The 19,977-nt window shown below is 47.5% G+C and overlaps 5 protein-coding genes across 5 annotated transcripts; 3 read left to right on the forward strand and 2 right to left on the reverse strand.

The window, feature by feature from the left end:
- Positions 1-4,431: 4,431 nt before the first annotated feature.
- On the forward strand, positions 4,432-7,097 carry PADG_05862 (uncharacterized protein; the record flags this gene model as incomplete). The annotated part of the gene is made up of 2 exons (XM_010762940.1): positions 4,432-4,987; positions 5,095-7,097. 2 exons carry the CDS (start codon positions 4,432-4,434, stop codon positions 7,095-7,097), a joined length of 2,559 nt encoding a protein of 852 aa, XP_010761242.1.
- Positions 7,098-8,969: 1,872 nt separating this feature from the next.
- PADG_11999 (uncharacterized protein) lies at positions 8,970-10,634 on the forward strand (the record flags this gene model as incomplete). The annotated part of the gene is made up of 1 exon (XM_010763288.1): positions 8,970-10,634. One exon carries the CDS (start codon positions 8,970-8,972, stop codon positions 10,632-10,634), a length of 1,665 nt encoding a protein of 554 aa, XP_010761590.1.
- An 876-nt stretch (positions 10,635-11,510) lies between these two features.
- Positions 11,511-13,494, reverse strand: PADG_05864 (uncharacterized protein; the record flags this gene model as incomplete). The annotated part of the gene is made up of 2 exons (XM_010763142.1): positions 11,511-12,184; positions 12,267-13,494. 2 exons carry the CDS (start codon positions 13,492-13,494, stop codon positions 11,511-11,513), a joined length of 1,902 nt encoding a protein of 633 aa, XP_010761444.1.
- A 625-nt stretch (positions 13,495-14,119) lies between these two features.
- On the forward strand, positions 14,120-15,193 carry PADG_05865 (uncharacterized protein; the record flags this gene model as incomplete). Its single annotated transcript, XM_010763143.1, has 1 exon — positions 14,120-15,193. The coding sequence occupies one exon, from the start codon at positions 14,120-14,122 to the stop codon at positions 15,191-15,193; it is 1,074 nt and encodes a 357-aa protein (XP_010761445.1).
- A 582-nt stretch (positions 15,194-15,775) lies between these two features.
- PADG_05866 (uncharacterized protein) lies at positions 15,776-17,843 on the reverse strand (the record flags this gene model as incomplete). The annotated part of the gene is made up of 2 exons (XM_010762941.1): positions 15,776-16,355; positions 16,426-17,843. 2 exons carry the CDS (start codon positions 17,841-17,843, stop codon positions 15,776-15,778), a joined length of 1,998 nt encoding a protein of 665 aa, XP_010761243.1.
- Between the last annotated feature and the right edge of the window lie 2,134 nt (positions 17,844-19,977).

Here is a 19,977-nt window from a genome sequence, read left to right on the forward strand (position 1 = left end):
AGCATAGAGAGCGAAATGCGATAGCGATAAGCGATAAGCGATAGCGATAAAATAAGATAAGGTTGAACAAGCATGCTTCTCTCGTTCCCACGCTCTCAATCTCCTGTCAAAAGATGCACAATCATGACAGCAAGTGAGGTGACATCCAACCCCCCGTCCCTATCTTGGTAACCCTGTGTGTCTACCTATTTTTGGGAACAAGATCCCAAGGACGAAGGAGGCACGTCACCAAGTAACCATCTCAACCCATCGTCCCTAGACCCACGCGTCCACATACGCAACGCACCACACACCTTGAACCCTCCAGATGCATCTCTTAAGCGAAGGACGCAGCAGTTCGCAGTAGTACCTGCAGAAGCTTTCACGATGGGATTTCCCCGACTCTCCTTGGCCAGGAGGAAGACGGATGGTGGGTTCTTGTGAGGAGGGAGGGAGGTCGGGGTGGGGGGATTAGAGAGGGTTACCCCGTAGCTGGGGCTTGAAAAGAGATTTCTCTGTGCTGTGATTTGGGATTTTGACTGCAAGGATTCTTTGACTACCGTTGGATTGCGGGTGGAACCTCACGAGTGGCTCCTGTTCTAGTTTTCTAATTCTTCACGTCAAAGAAGGGAAGGGAAGGGAATGAGAAAAATGGATGGTGCAATTCTTCATCTTTTCGGTACATTGTTGAAGGTTCAATAAACCGGGGAAATCCGTTGTGGCTGTGAAATCTGATTATTTGTGAAAAAAGTAATAATATCATGGAAGACTTAAAAAGTTCGGTTTATTGGGGCGCTGAGGGGTTATTGTATGGGATCTTCTCAAGGCACTTTTAGCGACGGTCGATCGTGGCGGATAGTTGATGATGATCAAAAACACGGAGGATTACAGCTATTCCGGGTTCTGGAAAAAGACGGCGTTAGTTCTGTCTCCCAATGAAGCATATCTTTCCTCACCCCCGAAGTTTCGGTAGCGGAAGTGGGTGTGGTGTGGTTCATGCGTGAGAAAAATCAAAAAAACTCGAAGTGAAATAAGATGAGAATAAAGGTCCAGGTAACACAGGAACTTTCTACTCCTGCTGCTCCATCCATCATCCATACACCCATATGCAAGCTATGCGGCCAGCTTCAAGGCCAGCCATGCCAGGTTGCTTTACAGGACCGCGCAGCTTCGAAGGAGTTAGCTACGGGAGTCGTACAACCTCCCTCAACTGCTTCCTATGAACTACACCAAACCTAACCAGAAAAGATTAATAGACCAAAAACGAAAATGGACAGAACAAAGTAGCTACGGAAAAGATTTCAAATCAGTGCTTATTGTACTCACTGGGCTCCGTCCCAGAAAAGATTGACAGAGCCCCTAGTGTATGCTAAACCATGGGTTGAAGATCAGCATTGAACGGGCATACCAAAGTAGCATCTTCCAACAATTTGACCAACAAACAAACCTTCAAACTAAATAGTGACTGAGGAGGGATGGTATGGTCGATCAGTGTCAGCAAACAAACCCCCCAAAAGCCAGGGACCCAGCCAAAGGTGTCATCGGTGTCCTAACCTCTGATGATTCTTGAAAGGAACAGTCAAAAGAAAAGAAAAAAAAAAAAAAACCCCATTATTCGGGACGAGATATCACTTACAACATGAAAGATCGTCGACCTAATCAGCACTACAATTATTTTACGGCAGCTTGTGTCGTGTGAAACCGGGCCAGGGTTTCTTCCCAAGAGCCAAAAGAGTGGTTGATGAAGTGGGCGAGGCTATCTTTGTCCCTAACTGCCGCTAACATGGTTGTTTGGGAACGCTTGGGCCGAACCCGGGCTAGGTGATGGGCGAGGTGAAGAAGAAGTTCGAACGTGATGGAGCTTGTATGTTTTATTTTGAAACGGCTGAAGAAACAAAAAGAAAGGAAGGGCGTTAACTTTTTTGTACGTTTTGGGTTTTGAGTTTATAGGGTTGAAATCATTGACTTTTTGTAAATTCTCCACAACTGTCGACTTCGGATCTTTCTCCTCTTGGTTAAACGAATGGGATGATTGGATCACATGGGGTCACTCGCTTCTTTTTCCGCTTTTCATTTTGTTTGGACGTGTTGGAGATTTGGAGAATTCCACGGAGTGTGTTTTGAGGGGGACGACAGGGCTTGAATCATTGAGCAACTATGGGATTATTACTTTCTGAGTCATTGACATGTGGGTAGCATTTCTGACATAGTAGATTTACATAGATAACTTCTACATACAGCAGTCCGAGGTTGACTGCGTGCTCTCTGTGCACTGTGCCCTGTGCCCTGTGCCCTGTGCCCTGTGCCCTGTGCACCGTGTGCTGGCTGAGTGTAGTTAGATAGGCATTCTGATATTGAACACAGCGTTGGCAGAGAGAGGAAGTAAACTGTGTGATAGTGACGTGAGATCCAGGAGGACAGAGCCAGAGACCCCAGACCGCCCCCTGGGCACCTAACCTTGGAAGCAAACTGTCCCATGGGCCATGGCTAGTGGTGGAGAAGCAACTGCGTTCGCTCCTTTGACGTGTAAGAAGTTGCTCTCTCCTTTTTGTTGCTCGCCAGGTTAAGTATTATTGTCCCTTTTCCTCCGGAACTACTCCGTATATATATTATGTACGCATAATATATATGTATGATGTATGCATGCATAATACATGGAGCATTTATTAATAGATGGTGGCGATGACGATGATTGTGGTTGAGACTATCGGGCATTGCTCTGATATAAAAACAAGAAATGGGGGAGAAGAGGCCCTGCTCTGTGCTGCCATCCGGCGTTCTACCTTGGGAGGCGGCCGTGAATTTTGCAAAAACCGGCGGCGTCGTGAAACAGTAAAACGGCGAAACGGCGAAACAGCGGACGTGGCGGGGCACAGCTCCAGATCGCACTAAAACCGTTCTAGCCTGCCGCCTCCGACAATTGGAAGCTTGGAAAGCCCGATTGGCGGGTCCCTGGAGAGAATGGATCTAACCTGCAAAAAAAAAAAAAAAAGGGAAACCCTTGTTTGGTGTTTGGGGGTGTGACGGCTGTTGTGAGAGCTGGTCAAACCTCCCTACGATGCATGTGTACTGACTGTATGTAAATATCGCTCTCGGTCAATCAGGGCCAAGGCACGGTTTGGTAACTTCGGTAACTTGGGTAACTTTGGTAACTTGGGTAACTTTGGTAACTTTGGTAACTTTGGTAACTTTGGTAACTTTGGTAACTTTGGTAACTTTGGTTTGTCGTTTTTCCTGCTCCCAGACAAACAATAGCTAACAGCAGCAAGCAGCAGCAGCAGCAGCAGCAGAAAGCAAGAAGTAGCAGAAGCAGCAGAAGCAGCAGCAGCAGCAGCAAGCAGCAAGCAGCGAGCAGCGAGCAGGAAGCAGCAAGCAGCAGCTCCCCTCGTGCTAAATATTTACTACATCGCTGCTGCTTCAGCTTCTTCCTTCTCTTCTTTCTTCTTCTTCATCTTCTTCATCTTCCTCTTTTTCTTCTTCTTCTTCTTTCTTCCTTCTTCATCTTTATCTTCCTCTTCATCCTCTTCTTCCTCTTCGTCTTCTTCTTCATCTTCCTCTTCTTCATCTTCCTCTTCGTCTTCTTCTTCATCTCTCTGCTTGTGTCTCAGCCACTTGTTTCTTTTTCTTTTCTTTTTCCTTTTTACTTTTCCCCTTCTTCCTCTCTCTTCCTTCCTCTCCCCATTATCTATTTGTTTGTTGCCTTGTCGTGTCTGAGGTTGAGGTTGAGGTTTCTGTGTGGACCTGAAGACCCTACCTGACCGGTCAGTCCCTCTCACCAGTCTCCTCCTTCTACAAGGGTAGGCAGTGAGATACTGTAGAAAGAGAATGGAATAAGCTAGCCGAAGAGAATAGTGCGAAAACATAGTTCTCGTTATCAGGGATCAAGTGCTTGCTCACTTCTCTCTCCTTGCACCATTACTACCATTGTTATTATTATTCTTATTATTATTATTATTATTACTATCTATTTTTCCTCTTGATTCTCTGTCCTCGCTAGCTCTTCTTACTCTCTCGCGCTGCTTCCTCCGTCCTCCCCCGGGAAGACTTTAAAATCTTTCTGCCGCCCAATTTACATGTACCCGTAAACCTCCTCCAGCTTGTCCACTCACTCCTTTGTATCCTTTCTTTTATTCTTTCAGAGATATACCAAACTCACTGTCCAATTGGGCCATTGCGACACCTCAATTCCTTTCCTTTTCTTTTTTTTTTTTTTAACCCCCCAAAAATTAAAGCAGCGTTTCCCACTCCAGGGATCAGCAGTACAATCTCACACCGGAAAAGGGGACCCCCGGCTCCTCTAATACTCCCTTGGACAAGGAAAACATAAACGACGCTGGGGTGCTTTCCTACAACCCTCCGCTGCTCCCTCACGCAAACCCCTCTCCCCCGGTCCTGATTGACTGCGGAGAGTGGCCCCCTACACGCTGCAATCAGGTCTGACGCTCTCGTGTCATGTTCGACCCTGCTCCCTGTGCTGTGACCAGCACCAAACCTAAGATCCACACTTCCACTCTCTCCTCTTCTTCCTCTTCTTCCTCCCTGCGTTCGCAATGGTATAGCGACCGAACTCGCTCGCCGCGAATGTCGCCTACCTTTCCTATTCCTGACCTCCAAACTACCACCCGCTCGCGACCCGACAGCCAGATCCCCAAACGTCTCTCTGTGTTTGGTGCTCGCTCTCGAAACAGCGCTGCCCCCTCAATCGCTTCCCCCTACAGCTCTCCCGCTTCGTCTATGACCAGCGTAGACACTCTCTTCCGAAGACCTTCTCAGGACAGCAAGCTCTCTCACGCTACTGGTCCCTCACAGAAAGAAGGCAGCTCTTCCAAGTCCTTGTTGTTGCGTGGCACGCGCATTCTGAAGCGCCGAGGAAACAAATTTAGTATTTCATCCAGCTTAACTCTAGACGAGGAAGACGAGATGACTAAAGGAGCTCAGTCTGGATCCCAGAGACTGGATGGATCAGGTGTCTTCTATCGTAGCCACAGAGCGCGGCACAGTGATACCCGTAAGTCGATCCTATATATTTCGTACATGTATCAAAAAATATAAATGCATGAATACAATGCTTTCGGGCAATAACTGACTGTTTTTCTTTTGCTCTCCGCGATATAGGTGACCTAAAACGGAATATCTCTGACCCCTTCGACTTCCAGCATGTTACACACACCAGCCCTGGTCAATTGCCCGATTTGGAGAACAGTCAGCTTCTTGATATAGCCACGGAACTATCTGTTATCAGGGCCTCACAGCGCCCTGTCAACGAACTGAAGGGTATTAGAGCTGAAAACCTACATTCCCAAAAATATCCGTCCGATGCTATCTCCAAACATGACGCCAGCTCATACACAACGGAGTTGAAGTCCCAATATGCCTGGAACCCTCCACGGTTACATAACTCACAGACTTTCCCCAATTCGCCTTCCAGGTTGGGACCAACTCGAGATTCTCGATTTATTGAAAACTTCTCTCGTCCAGTATCCCGGCTATCCCGACAACATTCGTCACCGTCAATGATCGGTCCTCCCCGGTCGTCTTCGAAGTTGGCAACCCCGGATATTCCAGAGCCATCGCCCCAGACTATCGATGCCCTGCTTGGCCTCCACTCGACATTGGCAGTCCCGGAGACTTTATACGAAAATTCACACCAGTCAACCTTGCCGATGCTGGTTTTCCCCAGCGATTTCCCTGATGCCGGGAATGCACCCATCACTGAGGATGGTAAACCTGCTAAGGCCCGATCTCCAACGTCAACTACCCACGCTTTTGATCTCACAGACGTTCTGGAGGAAGACGAGACCGTTGTAATTCGCCATAGTGAGGCGCACCACTCGGGGCCTGCAACTGACTCCGAACCTTTCCGCTTTGGTCAATCCACCTCCCGAGTGAACATCGATAAACCCCTACCTGGCCTGCCTGTGCATATAGATTCAACTTCAGATCTGCTTCCATCTCCTACAATTCCAACCAATGGAACCCCTTCTAATGAATATTTTGATACCAAGACCAAGAAGAGGGAATCCAGGAAGCGGATCTCAGTTATGCTTCGACCCACAGATGACTTGACATGGGAGGACGATATTGATTATTGTTATAAGCATGCTGCTGAGTCTAATTCAAATTTTGACTGGCACCGCACATCGTTTGAAGAGCCTGAGGTGAAAGCAAGATTCGCGAGGCTTGCTCCTGATACGTGGCCTGAGACTGTCATTTCCAAGTGCAATGACACTGAGAATCCCAATGGAGTTGCGATACCCGCTGTAAACCAAAATCAAGAGAACCTAGATGAATCGGAACAGAGTGATCAGACCGTTGTCGCTGGCTGTTTGGTTTTAGAACAATCCTCCTTTCCCGCGAAAAATGGAGGTATCAGCCCCATTACTACGAGAAGTATTCCGGTCTGTCTTGAAAGTGACTCACTAGCACAAGGTGGCTACTTCAGATCTGAGCATGTGCCAATTCTCTCAGCGTCGTTTGACGACTTCTCATCCAACCAGTCTTACGATAGCTTCATCCCCAGCGACCCTAAGTTCGACGACGGCTACCCCCTTTACACCCAGACTCCCGTAGTTGAATCATTCGATTCTTCCCATGGAAGCAGCTCGCCAATGAGCAAGTACAATTCCCAGGAAAGCATTATTTCGCACGCAGCATCTGTTGCCCGAAAACATCATTCCTCACTCTCCACAACTAGCGTTCCCGATCTAGTTCACAGCCCCAGCTGCAGCCTTTCAGTCGTGGATCGTGACTCCATGTCTTCCACTGGTGAACAGCCTAAGCAAAGTATCTCCATGGTCACCCCCATTTCTCACCCGCTTATCCATCAACGCAGCAAAAGTCTTGCGCGCGAACTTACCCAGCAACGAATTCCAAGCATCTCCCCAAGTGGCGGAGATTACAGTTCTGACATCTCACCGCATGTGCCCATGGCACCGGTACATGACCGTGCCAAGTCTGCGTCTGCCCTTGACATGCTGGACACTTCCTCGTCGAAGAATAAGGTGCCAGAGGGTAGGCGGAAACGGTCTGCTACCGTTACTCGTGGGCCGAGTGGTCAGAAGACGCGAAAATCGTATTCACTTTTCCCCACCGCGGTGGCAGGTCCTCCTTCGCGGTAAAATATTAACAGCAACAACATTATGCATCAGCAAAACACAAAATCAAAACGATGTTTCACCATTGAGACAACGTGTTGACTCCTAATTCCGTCCCTGTGGCACACTTAACACTAGGAATATACGCCATATCGAACCATTTTCTCCAGTTCTACGTACGATATATTCTCTGTATCCCTGGATAGACGTGGCCTTGCCACCTTTTGTCGTTCTCCTTCTCTTCTTGCAACTGAAATTTGATGTATCACAACAAAAGTTCGATTTCTTGATTGCTTCTCATTTTACAGTCTCTTTTTCTCTTCTCTCCCTCTCTCTCTCTCTCTTCTCTCTTTTTCGTATTACTTCCCTTGCATGGTGTCTTGCATCTTGTTGACCCTGGCATTACATACGACGACCATTTAACCGCAATCCTTTCTCGTTCACCTCCCCATCCACATGCCCTCTGCACCTTTGTCTGTTCATATCCAGTCGATATACCCACTGTCGTTTACATATCCATACGTTCATATCATGAGCCCCATGACTTGTTAACATTTCCTATTCATACATAGTTTCATCTTTTGCATTACATATTTCCCTGCCATTCTGGTAATGTGTTTTCTCTCTTTTTTTTTTATTTTTTTATACTTTTTTATACTATTTTTATCTTGATTTTTGGCTCTGTCTGGCACAAAAGTCCTCCTTTGCTTCTCAACTATCTTGTCACCGGACTTGTTACTTGAAATTGGGAACATCGTCCGCGCCCATCTTTTCTTTCGTTAATTTTTATGAATGCATATATGCGCTTTCAATTTACTTTCACTTTCATATTGCGTCATTTCCCCCTACTTTTCTCTACAATTTTATGACATATATTATCAAATGGTCGGTCGGGGCACTCTTCACTTTCCTTCTTTGACACCAACTTTCGTTCCCTTTTTAAATATTTCATTCATTTTTGTATCCCTCTTCACATCTCTTGTTTGTAGCCTTTTCGGTTCACGTGTGTACGGCTTGGTTTTGGGTGGTTTGGGTGAATTCGGTGGTTGGGGTCGTTACATGGGGACTTTGTTGGCATTTGTGGCTCTTTTATATACTTTTTTCGGGTTTCCCTCTTGAGGTGATGAAAGTGAAGATCGGGCGGGGAGATATTATTTATCTTTGAACTAAAAGAGAGCGGACAATAAATACCACTCATTTTCCAATTTCCCTCACCCTTTCTCTTCCTTTCATTTTTCATCTGGTGCAAAATGTTTCGGTTTAGGATCTACTTGTCGCTGTGGGTTTATAGTATGCACTATTACATATATATAGGCGGGGGGGAGGCATCAAGCCTTGTTTAGTTTCAATTTTGGTCTGGTATGATTTACTGGGGCGCGATTGGCTTGTTCGTTTTGGTAAACGGAGGTTTTCACTCGTTCGAGTTTTGCAAGTTCATTTTGTTTTTATATCTTCTTCACATCTAGAATGACTTTATCCCTTCAGCTAATATTGTTTGCGCATAGATCAAATACTGGGTTCGATCGGTGGCCCATTTTAAATATCTATGCTCAAATACAATGGGATGTTTCTGTGGACATTACTCTTTGCTTTGTTGTGCTTGTGCTTGCCTATTCCTCTAACTATTCCTCCTTCCCTGTGAGTTTTACAAATAAACTTCCGGGATTAAAAGCTTATTTCAGCCTCATTTATTGTCACGTGATATATATGCCGCCACGCCTGCCCTTGTTCGTAGTTCTCAACTGCTCAACTGTATTTTACACCCATATCTTCCCACCCATTAATCTACCGATGCACACTATAATGTATCATTCCCATCAACCTCCGCTCTACCTCCAAACAGTCTTTAGCATCTTATCTCTTAGTTTTTAGCCTACATCTACATATCCACCCACCATGGCCCTCTCAACACCCACCACAACCGCCTCCTCTCCATCCCCGTCTCCCTCCCTCTCACAATCCCAATCCCTGATAAAACGCCCCTCTTCCGCTTCAGATGCTCTTATGATGCCCCCTCCCCCTCCTCCGAAACGCATAAAACGGCCCGCCACAGTCCTCGACGAAGACGAATACACCGATGCCCTCTCTCACATCATCGCCCGGGACTTCTTCCCCGGCCTGCTGGAGACTCAGACACAGCGCGAGTACCTGGATGCTCTCGAGTCGCGCAATAAGGAATGGATTAAGCGAGCGGGAAAGAACTTGGAGGCGGTTATGACGCCGCGTGCAGGTGCTGGTGCTGGTGCTGGTGAACGAAGGAATGGAAGTGCCACGGCAACGAGGGTTGAAAGGTTGGGGAGTGCGATTCCTATGCGACCAGGCCAATCGTCCAAGGCAGGAGCAGGCGATGAGACCCCCAAAGGAAGTACTCAGTGGGCTGGTGGCGATACTCCAGTATCCGTCGTGGGTTCGACGACATCTTCTTATTCGAAACGAAGTGAAGAGGGGGATTCTGTTGTGGATGTGCGGAATATGAGTCTCTCTGCATTCCAAACGAAATATACTAGCGAAGACAACGAGTCATTTTATAAGTTGCTTGATAAACAGAATATAAAGAGGAGAGAAAAGTATGCGTGGATGTGGAGTGGTAATAAGATTTTGACGCCTAGGCAGATTGCGTTCAGGAAGAGGGAAGCTGAGAGGACAAAGCGGCTTGCCCCCTCCTCATCGTCTTCGACCTCTTCTCTTGCGGTTTCAGCTGTAGCTTTGGACAGTGAGGATAAGGATAAGAAGCAACTCCAACTCATCACAACAGACCAAGATGCCCGCCCTGCCCAACCAGACGCCTGGGCCTCCAAACCCGAAAATGCCCTCATGTTCATCCCCTCTTCCATAGAAGATACGCATGAGACCATCATACAGAAAGCGGAATCCACTTCCCGCGCCGGCCCCAAACAAGTAATATACAGAAATACCCGTGTCCAAGCAATCCCGACACAACATAGCGCAAGCAGCAATAACCAGACCATCCCACCATCTCCTTCCCTTTCCGCCATCCGCGACGCAATCGCTGGCCGTCCCCGCTCCACCGGCTCCGAACCAGGCTACACTGGCGGCGAAACACCCCGCGTAAACGGCTACTCATTCGTCGATGAAGACGAGCCCGAGCCCGCTCCTCAACCATCCTCCGATGACGAAGATAACTCTGCCTATTACCTCTCCCTCATGAAAATGAACAATGACACCTCCAGCTCCGGCACACCCAACCCTTTCACCATCCGCGAAAATCGTCGTCGCGAACTCCTGCACCACCGCATGGTCGAGCGTGTTGCCTCTACTAAACGCGCAGAGCGGTCTGGAAGGGATATTAAGACGCCAGTGCCCAAGTTTCCGAGTAGCCCGATGATTGCGTTTGGGCGGACTCCTGGTACTGGTAGCACTCCTGGTCTTGGTGGCGCTGGTATGGGTGCAGGGAAAGGGTTCAGTAAGGCGTCGCTGACGCCTGCGGCGCAGAGGTTATGGGCGGCTGTTGGGAGTACGCCGGGGCGGGGAAAGGGGGCGGGGGTTTCGGGGATGGGGACGGATATGTGGACACCCAAGGCTACGCCGAAGAGGAAGTAGAGGTTACAGGTTTTTGGTTGATATTTTGACTTGGTTATAATCAAAGCAATATGGAGACTCCTTGTCAGTTCATTCTATACAATACTGAAATATATGCATAGATTCCAAGATCAGTCTAAGGAAAAGTAAAGAACTTCTGTTATTCTGTTTGAATGCATTACAGACTCAAGTATGACATTTCTGATAATTCAAAGTAATACATAGCAATACATAGCAGGTATCTACCTATCACTGTAAGGAATTAGGCTATCCACCTCCCAGACTCCTTATATATATATATATCTTTCAGTTTTTTATATACTTTCTGAATTAAGTGCTGTTCATATGCTCTCTTCTGTGTTACTAACAAACAGATCACAATCGCACTTCTATTGTGCATCTATAACTAATATTTTAAATTCAAAGTATGTAAACAGGGGCAGTTGAAGAGAATCAAAGAAAAAGAAATATATTAAAATGCACTGTATATATATATATATATATCTGAATTTAGTTTCTTGAGGATGCTGCTGAAAAGAAATTTCCGAGTCATGCATAGGACTAGAAAGAGAAGGGAAGTTGAGGACAATCAGAGCAAAGGAGTCTCATAGATAACTGCAACATAAGCATATATGGAACTTCCACTCTGCTTCAAGATAATGCCATCGACTCTATTTTCAACCAAGCAAATGCCCAGAGGTAGAGGGGATGAATTGTTGCCAAGACATGATCTTAACTGTATATATATCTTCAATCAACCAGTTCTCTGTTTCTTGTTTCTATGTCTTCTCTTTCTGTGGAAAATAAAAATTCGCCTACGCCGCCAATCGAACGTAAAAAATAATAAGAAAAAATAATAATAAAAAAAAAGATCGAGAGAAAAGAGCAATATCACATCTATAATATCCAAAACAATACCCAGAATCCCAAAACTCCCCAAAGAATGAACTTGAAGCCCGCCCTTAGAAACCCAGCACCATTCAAAAAATACGCTGCACCAAGGTAACTACAGGTAATATCGCCATCAACGCTCCTTGTTCCGTACGAGCCATTCAACCACGTGTCAATGGGACACGAAAAGCCCAGTGCGGCCGGACAGCTCTGCACAAGCTCATAGCAGAGGTCCTGGCAGGGGAGAACCTCCTTATACGGTCCGGGCTTGATCTGCTCGTCGATCAATGGGTTGCGGGATGAGTTTGATAGCACGGTCTGGCGCAACGGGTTGTCCAGCTCGATGCTGGTGCCGTTTGTGAATTGCTGCGCAGTGTTGCGCGGGAGCAGGAAGGGGAGGTTGCTGGAATAGTCAGCGCAGCGGGGGATGGTTACGGCGCACAGCCATTGTTTGTAGGCGGCGGCGCAGTGGGTACAGTTGCGTGTGAGCGAGTATTGGGATTTGGCGGAGGTGTTACAGGGGATTTGGGCGAGGGAGCGTGTGAAGTTTTTGTACAGATTGACGGCGTGGGTGTCGTAGAATTTTGCGAGGTCGTCGCTGGTTAAGGAGGGATTTGAAGGGACGGCGTAGGCGACATCGGAGCAGAAGTCGAGGTTGTATAGGATGGCACAGTTGTTTTCTATTGGTGGGTGATTAGTATGTGATAAGCTGGGATATGTATGTATATCGGATTAAAACTCTTAGGGGTAAATGATGTGTACCTGATTTGGTGTTGAAGTTGACCGGCCTCCAAACCTTTCCGCCTCCTCCCACAACTCCGCGGCCGGAGTGGGTGGAGTTGCCTTCCATGGCCAAAAATCCATAATAGAATGAACTGCTATTTAGACCCTGGATATAGAATTGTTCTTTCGGTTTGCGGTTTATACCTCTGTTAGTCATGCTGACCTGAACATTATCACCGTCCTTGCGAATTTGGGCATTATTTTTTAACCCGCAGAAGGATTTCTGCAAGCCAAGAATCGACGTGTCATTCATATTGTGGGCAAACATGATGAATGGTGGAGGATCCAGGCTCATCCACTTCTTGTAAATTTCATCATCAGGATTTGCTTGGGTAATGTCGCTTGTCTGCAGCAAAGCAGCGCCGCTGTCACCATCGACGAAGAATAGATATGGGACATTAGGTTCAGCTTCATGGAACGGCTGATCAATTGACGCTGCAATCTCGAATTTGTACTTGCCAGAGTAGCTCTCGTTCTTCGGCGCGGATACCCCCATGTAAATATCGTCTTCAACATCGAATGTAGCGTTCACATAACCACCATCAAAAGTGAAAACGTTTAAATCCGGAGAATTAACATCAGGGCCTGGCTGTTGAATTTCCTCGGTTGTGGAGACATAAAGCTGTAACTGCGGCGGACCAGGATCCGGATCACGTCGTGTCGCACTATTAAACACAGGCTGCGAGCAGGTGTTTGCGGATATATAGACTTTGGTCGCCCGTTTAGCCAGGTCATTATCCCGCAACTCCAATTCATCATTATCCACTGACAAGCCATCCAAAAACTCAACCCCATTGCCCCCAGGAAGTCCGGCAGGAGGACCAGACTTTGGGCCAGCCAAAGCTGCTTTGGGAAACTTAAAATAAAGTGTCTCCCCCGGTTCCAATTCTCTCTTTTCAGGGGCATTGTTCGCTAACGCAACAAGTCCATCTGGCGCTCTCCGCATAATGATAGCGGACACCCCGCCTAAATTCAGTTTAGAAGCCTGAATTTGAGAGTTCCCAAGAGGCGGTGTATCAAAGTCGAGAGAAAGCTCGAGCTCCAATGTTATTGGATGGTTATGGTCTTTGTGTTTTATCGAGTCAACTTCGATGGCATATGCAAAGCTGGGGTTTGAAAGGATAAAGTAGAGAATGAGGATGAAGAGAGTGGCTGCTAGAGAGGCCACGAATCGCGATTGCAGGGGGGATAGTTTCGGGCACGGCATCACAAACGGTATCTCAGATTCCGGCTCAACGATAATTATGAGAGGGCCTAAGACCTTTGATGCGCAAAATAGAGAGGGCACACTGAGGTGCCAGCTGGTTTGCGTTCGTATGCGTCGTTGATATGAAGACAAATTTACAGCTGAATCCCAGGATAAGCGTTTACATAACGAATGATTGAACTGCTAGAAGCCTGCAGGTTTGGCAGTCTTGACGGGGTCCCATTGATTCATGAAACAATGATTGAGGACACAGGATACCAAGAGCACCTCAGCCCCAATTAACATGAAGATAGCGACCGAGATATAGAAGACGATGCTTCATCAACGCTCGATGTGCCTTTGCACTTGAGTCAACATCTTAAGGTTGGATATGGAATCATGTGATTTCAGCCTTGCGAGTAATCGGATAAATATTAATCTCACCCGATAACTAACTATGTGACTAAGCCACCGCCACGCTTCGATCGCGCCCCAAAGCAAGATACAACTTCAACTGTGGCATAAAAAAGAATGAAAAGAATGAAATGCATATAGTAGAAGAAGCAGAAGCAGAAGCAGAAGAAAAAGGAAAAGAACAGAACCAGAAGTCCACACTCATTCTTAGGAACCAACTAACAAGCCTGATATGCCTCGCGCCGAAGTAGGCAGCACAAAATACCTCAGCAACAAGCTCAAATCGAAGGGCCTCCAGCGTCTCCGCTGGTACTGTCAAGTATGTCAAAGGCAGATGCGTGATGAAAATGGTTTCAAATGCCATACCCAGTCAGAATCGCATGTGCGCCAGATGTTGCTGGTAGGCGAAGACCCCCGCAAATACATCCAGCAATACTCCAACGAGTTCCTCTCCGACTTCCTCAAACAGCTCCGCACCTCTCACGGCGAAAAGGCAGTCAACATTAACCACTATTATCAAGAGTACATCGCCAACAAGGAACATATACACATGAACGCCACACGCTGGCCTAGTCTGACGGAATTTGCGAAATATTTGGGCCGCGAGGGTATTTGTAGGGTTGAGGAGAGTGAGAAGGGCATTTTCATCTCGTGGATTGATAATAGTCCAGAAGCCCTAAGAAGACAGGAAGCACTGCGAAGAAAGGAAATGCAGGATCGCGGGGATGAGGAGCTGGAGCAGAAGATGATAGAGGAGCAGGTGCGTAGGGCGAAAAGGGATAGGGAGGCCGTGGGGAAGGGTTCCGATGGGGGTGATGCGGAGGCAGCCCCAAAGGAGTTGCAGCGGACTGAAGGAGAGAAGATTAAGTTGAATTTTGCGCTGTCGAAGGGAAATGCTACCTCTGCTGTTGCTTCCACCTGTCCAGCTCCAGCGGGCAATGACAAGAAATCAGCATTGCCCACCCTTGCGCACCGAGACCCAGCACAACCTGCAGCTCATATTTCACCCACATCCTCAGAATCAACTGCCATGACGCCGGAACCGTCAGCAACAACATCAGCATCAACATCATTAAAACCTGCCGTCACTATCTCAAAGCCTAAAAACGTCTTTGCCGCTGTTTCAAAGAAAAATGCACTGGCTGGCGCTACAAGGAAGAAAGTAGAAGCTCCGCCCAAACCCCTCACAGCCACGGAACGTATCATGAAAGAGGATATGGAGCGGAAAAGGGCTAGGGAGGAGAGGGAAAAGGACAAGGGAAAAGGGTTTAGTGGGTTTAACATAAAAAGGCCAAAGCTTGGTTAAAGTTTTATTGACCACTGAAGGGAAAAAGGATTTTAATCTTACGAGTAGTTTTCATGGAGTGCATACGGATCATTGGGCTCGGCGCAGGGACTAGGGGTTTGATTTAAGAGATATTCACCATAGGTAGATAGGCTTTATTCTGCTTCTAACATGTATATACAACTATTCTAAAATAGTAGATATAATATAAAGAGGCTTTATTGTTAAGATTTGGGCATTAGACGTTGGACAGAGGCTACTTCTAGTTATAATGGGATTTAAACCTCACTTCGCAAGAGGTACATGATGATACAGAGAAGGATGAGAATTTAAGCTCTATCAACAATGAACGGCAAAAACAATCAATTTTCTTTTCCCAATCCATGATGCTGTAACCACGTAAGGATTACATAAAGACAAAATAGACATAAATATGAACAAAATCAATGGAAAAATCAAAAGGTAGTCGCAACATTATAAGTCCTCCGATACAAAGATATGACCAGACAAAGGAAGGAAAGATACAAGAATTGTCGAGAAAAAGGCAAAGCTCAGACGCCATTACGTCTTCCAGTGCCATTATCCCTAAGAAACAAAACTTTCTCACACGAGCTTAAACCGACGAGCCATCACCAAGCTAATAACAATAATCAACATGATAGCTCCCAAAATACCAAAGAACCAACCAAAACCATGGCTCTGGCCCCCTGGGACAGGAACGTTCATGCCAAAAAGGCCACAGATCAAGTTCAACGGCACCAAAATCGTCGCCAGGAATGTAATCTTGCTCAAGACCTTATTGACATGATTCCCCAGCATAAGATTCGTAACATTAAGCTGGGCCAGGTAATTGGTATGCGAGCGGCTAAGCATTTTCTCGAAATGGCCAAGGTTGGACATCATAGTGACGACGTGGTCCTGGATATCGCCGAGGTAGAGGCCGATATCACCACGTGGAGTGACAGAATACTGCTCGTTGCAGCGCTTGGAGAAGCCTTTGATGACATCCGCTTTCCCACCTAGCAGGCGCATGAGACTCATCACCTTTTTGCGTAAGCCGCCGATTCGCGGGAGGAAGGCGTTGAAATCCCCGACACGTGCGATATAGACTTGGTCTTCTATTGCTTCGGATTCGATTTCGACGTCACGAATGACGGGGCCGAAGCTGTCGACGATATCGTCACTGTGGTTTGGGGATTTGTTAGTTGTTGCTCTTAAGATGAAGGTTATGGAGTATAATGTCCGAAACTTACATCATTGCATAGCAAACCCAGTCACTGCTAAGGGAAACGTAGTCGCGCAGTTTCCCAATTCTCTTCCGTACATTGGTCGCATGGGGGTTCTCAGTGTATGAGAAGGAGATCACTCCCTCGCGGAAAACAACCATATAAAGGTTCACAGGCTCCAGGAAATCCTCATGGTGTTTATCCTGGAAGAACGTCCTGAAACAAACAAAGTAATACTGCTTGAACAATTCCACTTTCTCTCGAGCTTCCTGAGTCATAATATCCTCCGCTGTCAAAGGATGGATGGAGAACGCTCGGGAGATAGCTCCTACTTCTTCATTAGTTGGGTTGAGAATATCGAGCCACCATACTCCTCCCTCCGGACCCAGATGGAACAGGTCACGGAAAGTCTCTCCTTCAAGCACCAGAGCGCCCAATTCGCAAGCATGGACAGTGTTCTGATACTCCGATGAGAAGAAGCTGAAACGATTGCGCTCATTCTCGTTGTAGAGATTCTTGACCTCCTTCTCATCGGCAGTGTTGCTCACTTCCTTCTCAAGATCGTGGGTAATGTGGTCGACGAAGTCAGGTGAGCTGTTTTCAGTAGTCGATGGGCGCTTGAAAATCTTGGGGACATCCGTAGACTGAGACTTAGGTCGCAGATCGTGAAAGATGCGGGGCTTGCTCTGCGAGCTCGAGCTCTGTTTACGGTGGTGGTGGTCGATGCGGCACATCTGTTGGTGGACTGGGCTCGTCCGTTTGCTAAGGGCAACGAATTCCTCCAATTCCTCAAAGTCGATGATGGAAGTCTTTCCCGGTTCATCGTATGGAGGAAAACACACGTCCGCATCCTCATTGAGGTTGGCTCTCGGGTCCATGCTCTCCTCGCCAATGGCGCTGGCATTGCTAAACGTCGGGCGACGGTGTTGGGTGCCAGTGGACATAGTCTTCTGGAGAACAACATCTACGTCCAAAGGGGTATGGCTCTCTATGGTATTCGCACGTCCACGGCGGCGGGGCTCGGCAAACGCCTCGACAGAGTTCGGCGGGGAGGTTGACGCACTCGAGGTCGACGAAGCCCGGGAACGGCTCGGGCGGTCCGGGACCGTGAAGCTGCGTCTCTGAGCGCTCGACCGAACAGCCATAGGGTTCACAGGTGGACGTATTTCCACAATGCCACTGGGCTCATCATCGGCAACTGCATTCTCAAAATCTCTGGTGATAGGACCCGCATCATGGTGCAGGGCTTCGTTGATACGGCGGAAATTCAGGTTTCCTTCTATCGCATGGCGCGCCTGCTGCAACTGTTCCTGCCAACTAAGCACAACCTCTGCCGTTGCCTCCGCTCTGGGGAGAGACTCGGCCTGGAAGCGGTGGTCATCCAGTTCTGGCGCAGGCGTGCTGTACCTAGTCTGGTACTTCTCGGATCTTGGCGACTCACTCATGGCGAATGAGTGGTACCCCCTTGTTGATATCAATTGGATAAGCCAGGGTTGTCGATTTTTGTTTTTCCGAAAGGACGCACGCTATATGCGGACGGTTTGGTCGAAAGTGAGACAGCCGAGAGCGACTCACGGCACTTTGACTAGACCACAACTGTATATAAATCTTGCGGGGGAGACACAAACACACAACGGTTAAGCAGCCTCTGCTTTTCCTCCAGCTCAGCCCATGGGCAGAGGGGCTTCTTTCGTCCGTGATAGGTCTGAGAAGCCTTGATATATATAGATATATGGAGATATGGAGATATATATATATATAAATAATCTTGAGATGGGGAAAGTCCAGTTATGGAGGTCTAGTGTCGGCCCCGGAGAAGACGCGGAATTTTGGGCCCAGGAGAGGGTGAATGAAGGAGAACTGGGTATAGTTGAGCCCCGCCAACTTGACTGTGGCCTCAGAGTGGTAGTTGAATAACTCCAGGGTCGCTGGATTGAACGGCGTGGAGAGGAGAGGGGGGGTTAGCTGGCTGACTGTCTAGTGAAGACAAGTCTTGCCTGCAAACTACGTAGGAAAACAAGACACAGAATAGACCCAATTAGACAGTTGGAAACAATATCAGCGGAGTGAGAAACAAAAAGGCTAGAGTCTGTAAATATATCCACAGCGTGGGCTAATAGGAGCGTGGAGGGCCAGAGGGGGAATGAAGGGTGAAATGCATCTAAGGTGAGGTTGAGGTTGGAATTGAGGTCGAAGGAAGCTTGGGAGTGAGGTTGGCGGGGGGCGAATTTAGTGAGATGTTAAACTTTTCAGGCTTGGCGTCGGCAGAAAAGTCAGCCAAGCGTCCAATAAGGACTGGGTGCCGGGGGTCTTGGGGCCCCGGGGGAGGGTTAACTCTAAAGAAGAGGGTAGGTAGTCTAACTACATAGCGGCAGTTATAGGGAGTGTTAGGCAAGAGGTGGGGCATTACTTCAAGGGCGAGCTGCCTGCGGGGTTCTGGACCCCCCATCCTGCGTCCTGTGCTTCCCCCCCCCCCCCCCCCCAAAGGTACGTCTATGGCATACGTAATGGCACAATGGACAACGTCCCCGGTCTCACTCTCTCTGTGACTCAAATCCGTTATTTCCAGCCTAGTTTTCTTTCCCTCGCATGAAATCAGAGTCTTGACGAACCACCACTCACACTCTTCCTCTATCCATCTGTGAGAAAATGTAACCGTTATATCTGGTTTTCTCTCTCACCTCCAAGACTTAAAAACTTCAACATCCTTCCAACACTCCGAATATATTTGTGTTTAAGGAGTGTGAAAATAACTAGGTTTAAAGTCGCCCGGACTACCTATGGCCAAGGATCTTCTTAATCAACCAGGGTCCCGATCAAAAAGCTTGATCAAGATTCGGGTTTAAAAAGATTTGCAGACTCGAAGAACAGGCCTGATAGGGGTATTCCAAGATGCATGCTAAATAAATTTCTATCTATTACAAATATACTATATAAATAAAAGCATATTTATTATTATTCTTATTCTTCTTGTGAAAAACTTACAGGAGGGGGGGGGGGAAGTTGCAGTCAATATCTGCCCTCTTGGCTCAAATATCTATCTGTTATCTAGGGATAGTACGCAGTTCAAATGATAAGTAGTAATGAGGAATCCATTCGCAGGGAAAATAAAGAAGCCGGGGGGGGAAACCAATCTTTCTCGACGTCTTGGCTTCATTAAACCTGGCATCCAATAGATTAATCACACAGATTCAAGCGGAATAGTTGTTGTGAGGACCCTTCTTGCAGAATAGCCATCTTATCTTATCTGACTGCGCAACTGCATAGCAGCATCCATAGGCATCTCTGCACCACCCCACCAAGTGCACGACATACGACATCTATGGATATCCATATACAGCGTACATACCCGCAGCTCGACACACTCCATAGAGTATGCTTCTCTAGATCCCACCTTAATTCCGGCTCTATCCTCTGGGTTCCAGGCCACAATAGAGACTGATTCAACCGAGAGCTGCGTCGCACACGGGTAGTCACATATTTGTGCCTCCTATAAAACAATCTATAGATTTTATCTATTCGATTACTTGGCTGCCCCCCCCCCCCCCCCCCCCCCCCCCCCCCCCCCCCCCCCCCCCC

This window comes from Paracoccidioides brasiliensis (assembly GCF_000150735.1).
Source record: "Paracoccidioides brasiliensis Pb18 unplaced genomic scaffold supercont2.7, whole genome shotgun sequence".
NCBI classification, from domain to species: Eukaryota; Fungi; Ascomycota; class Eurotiomycetes; order Onygenales; family Ajellomycetaceae; genus Paracoccidioides; species Paracoccidioides brasiliensis.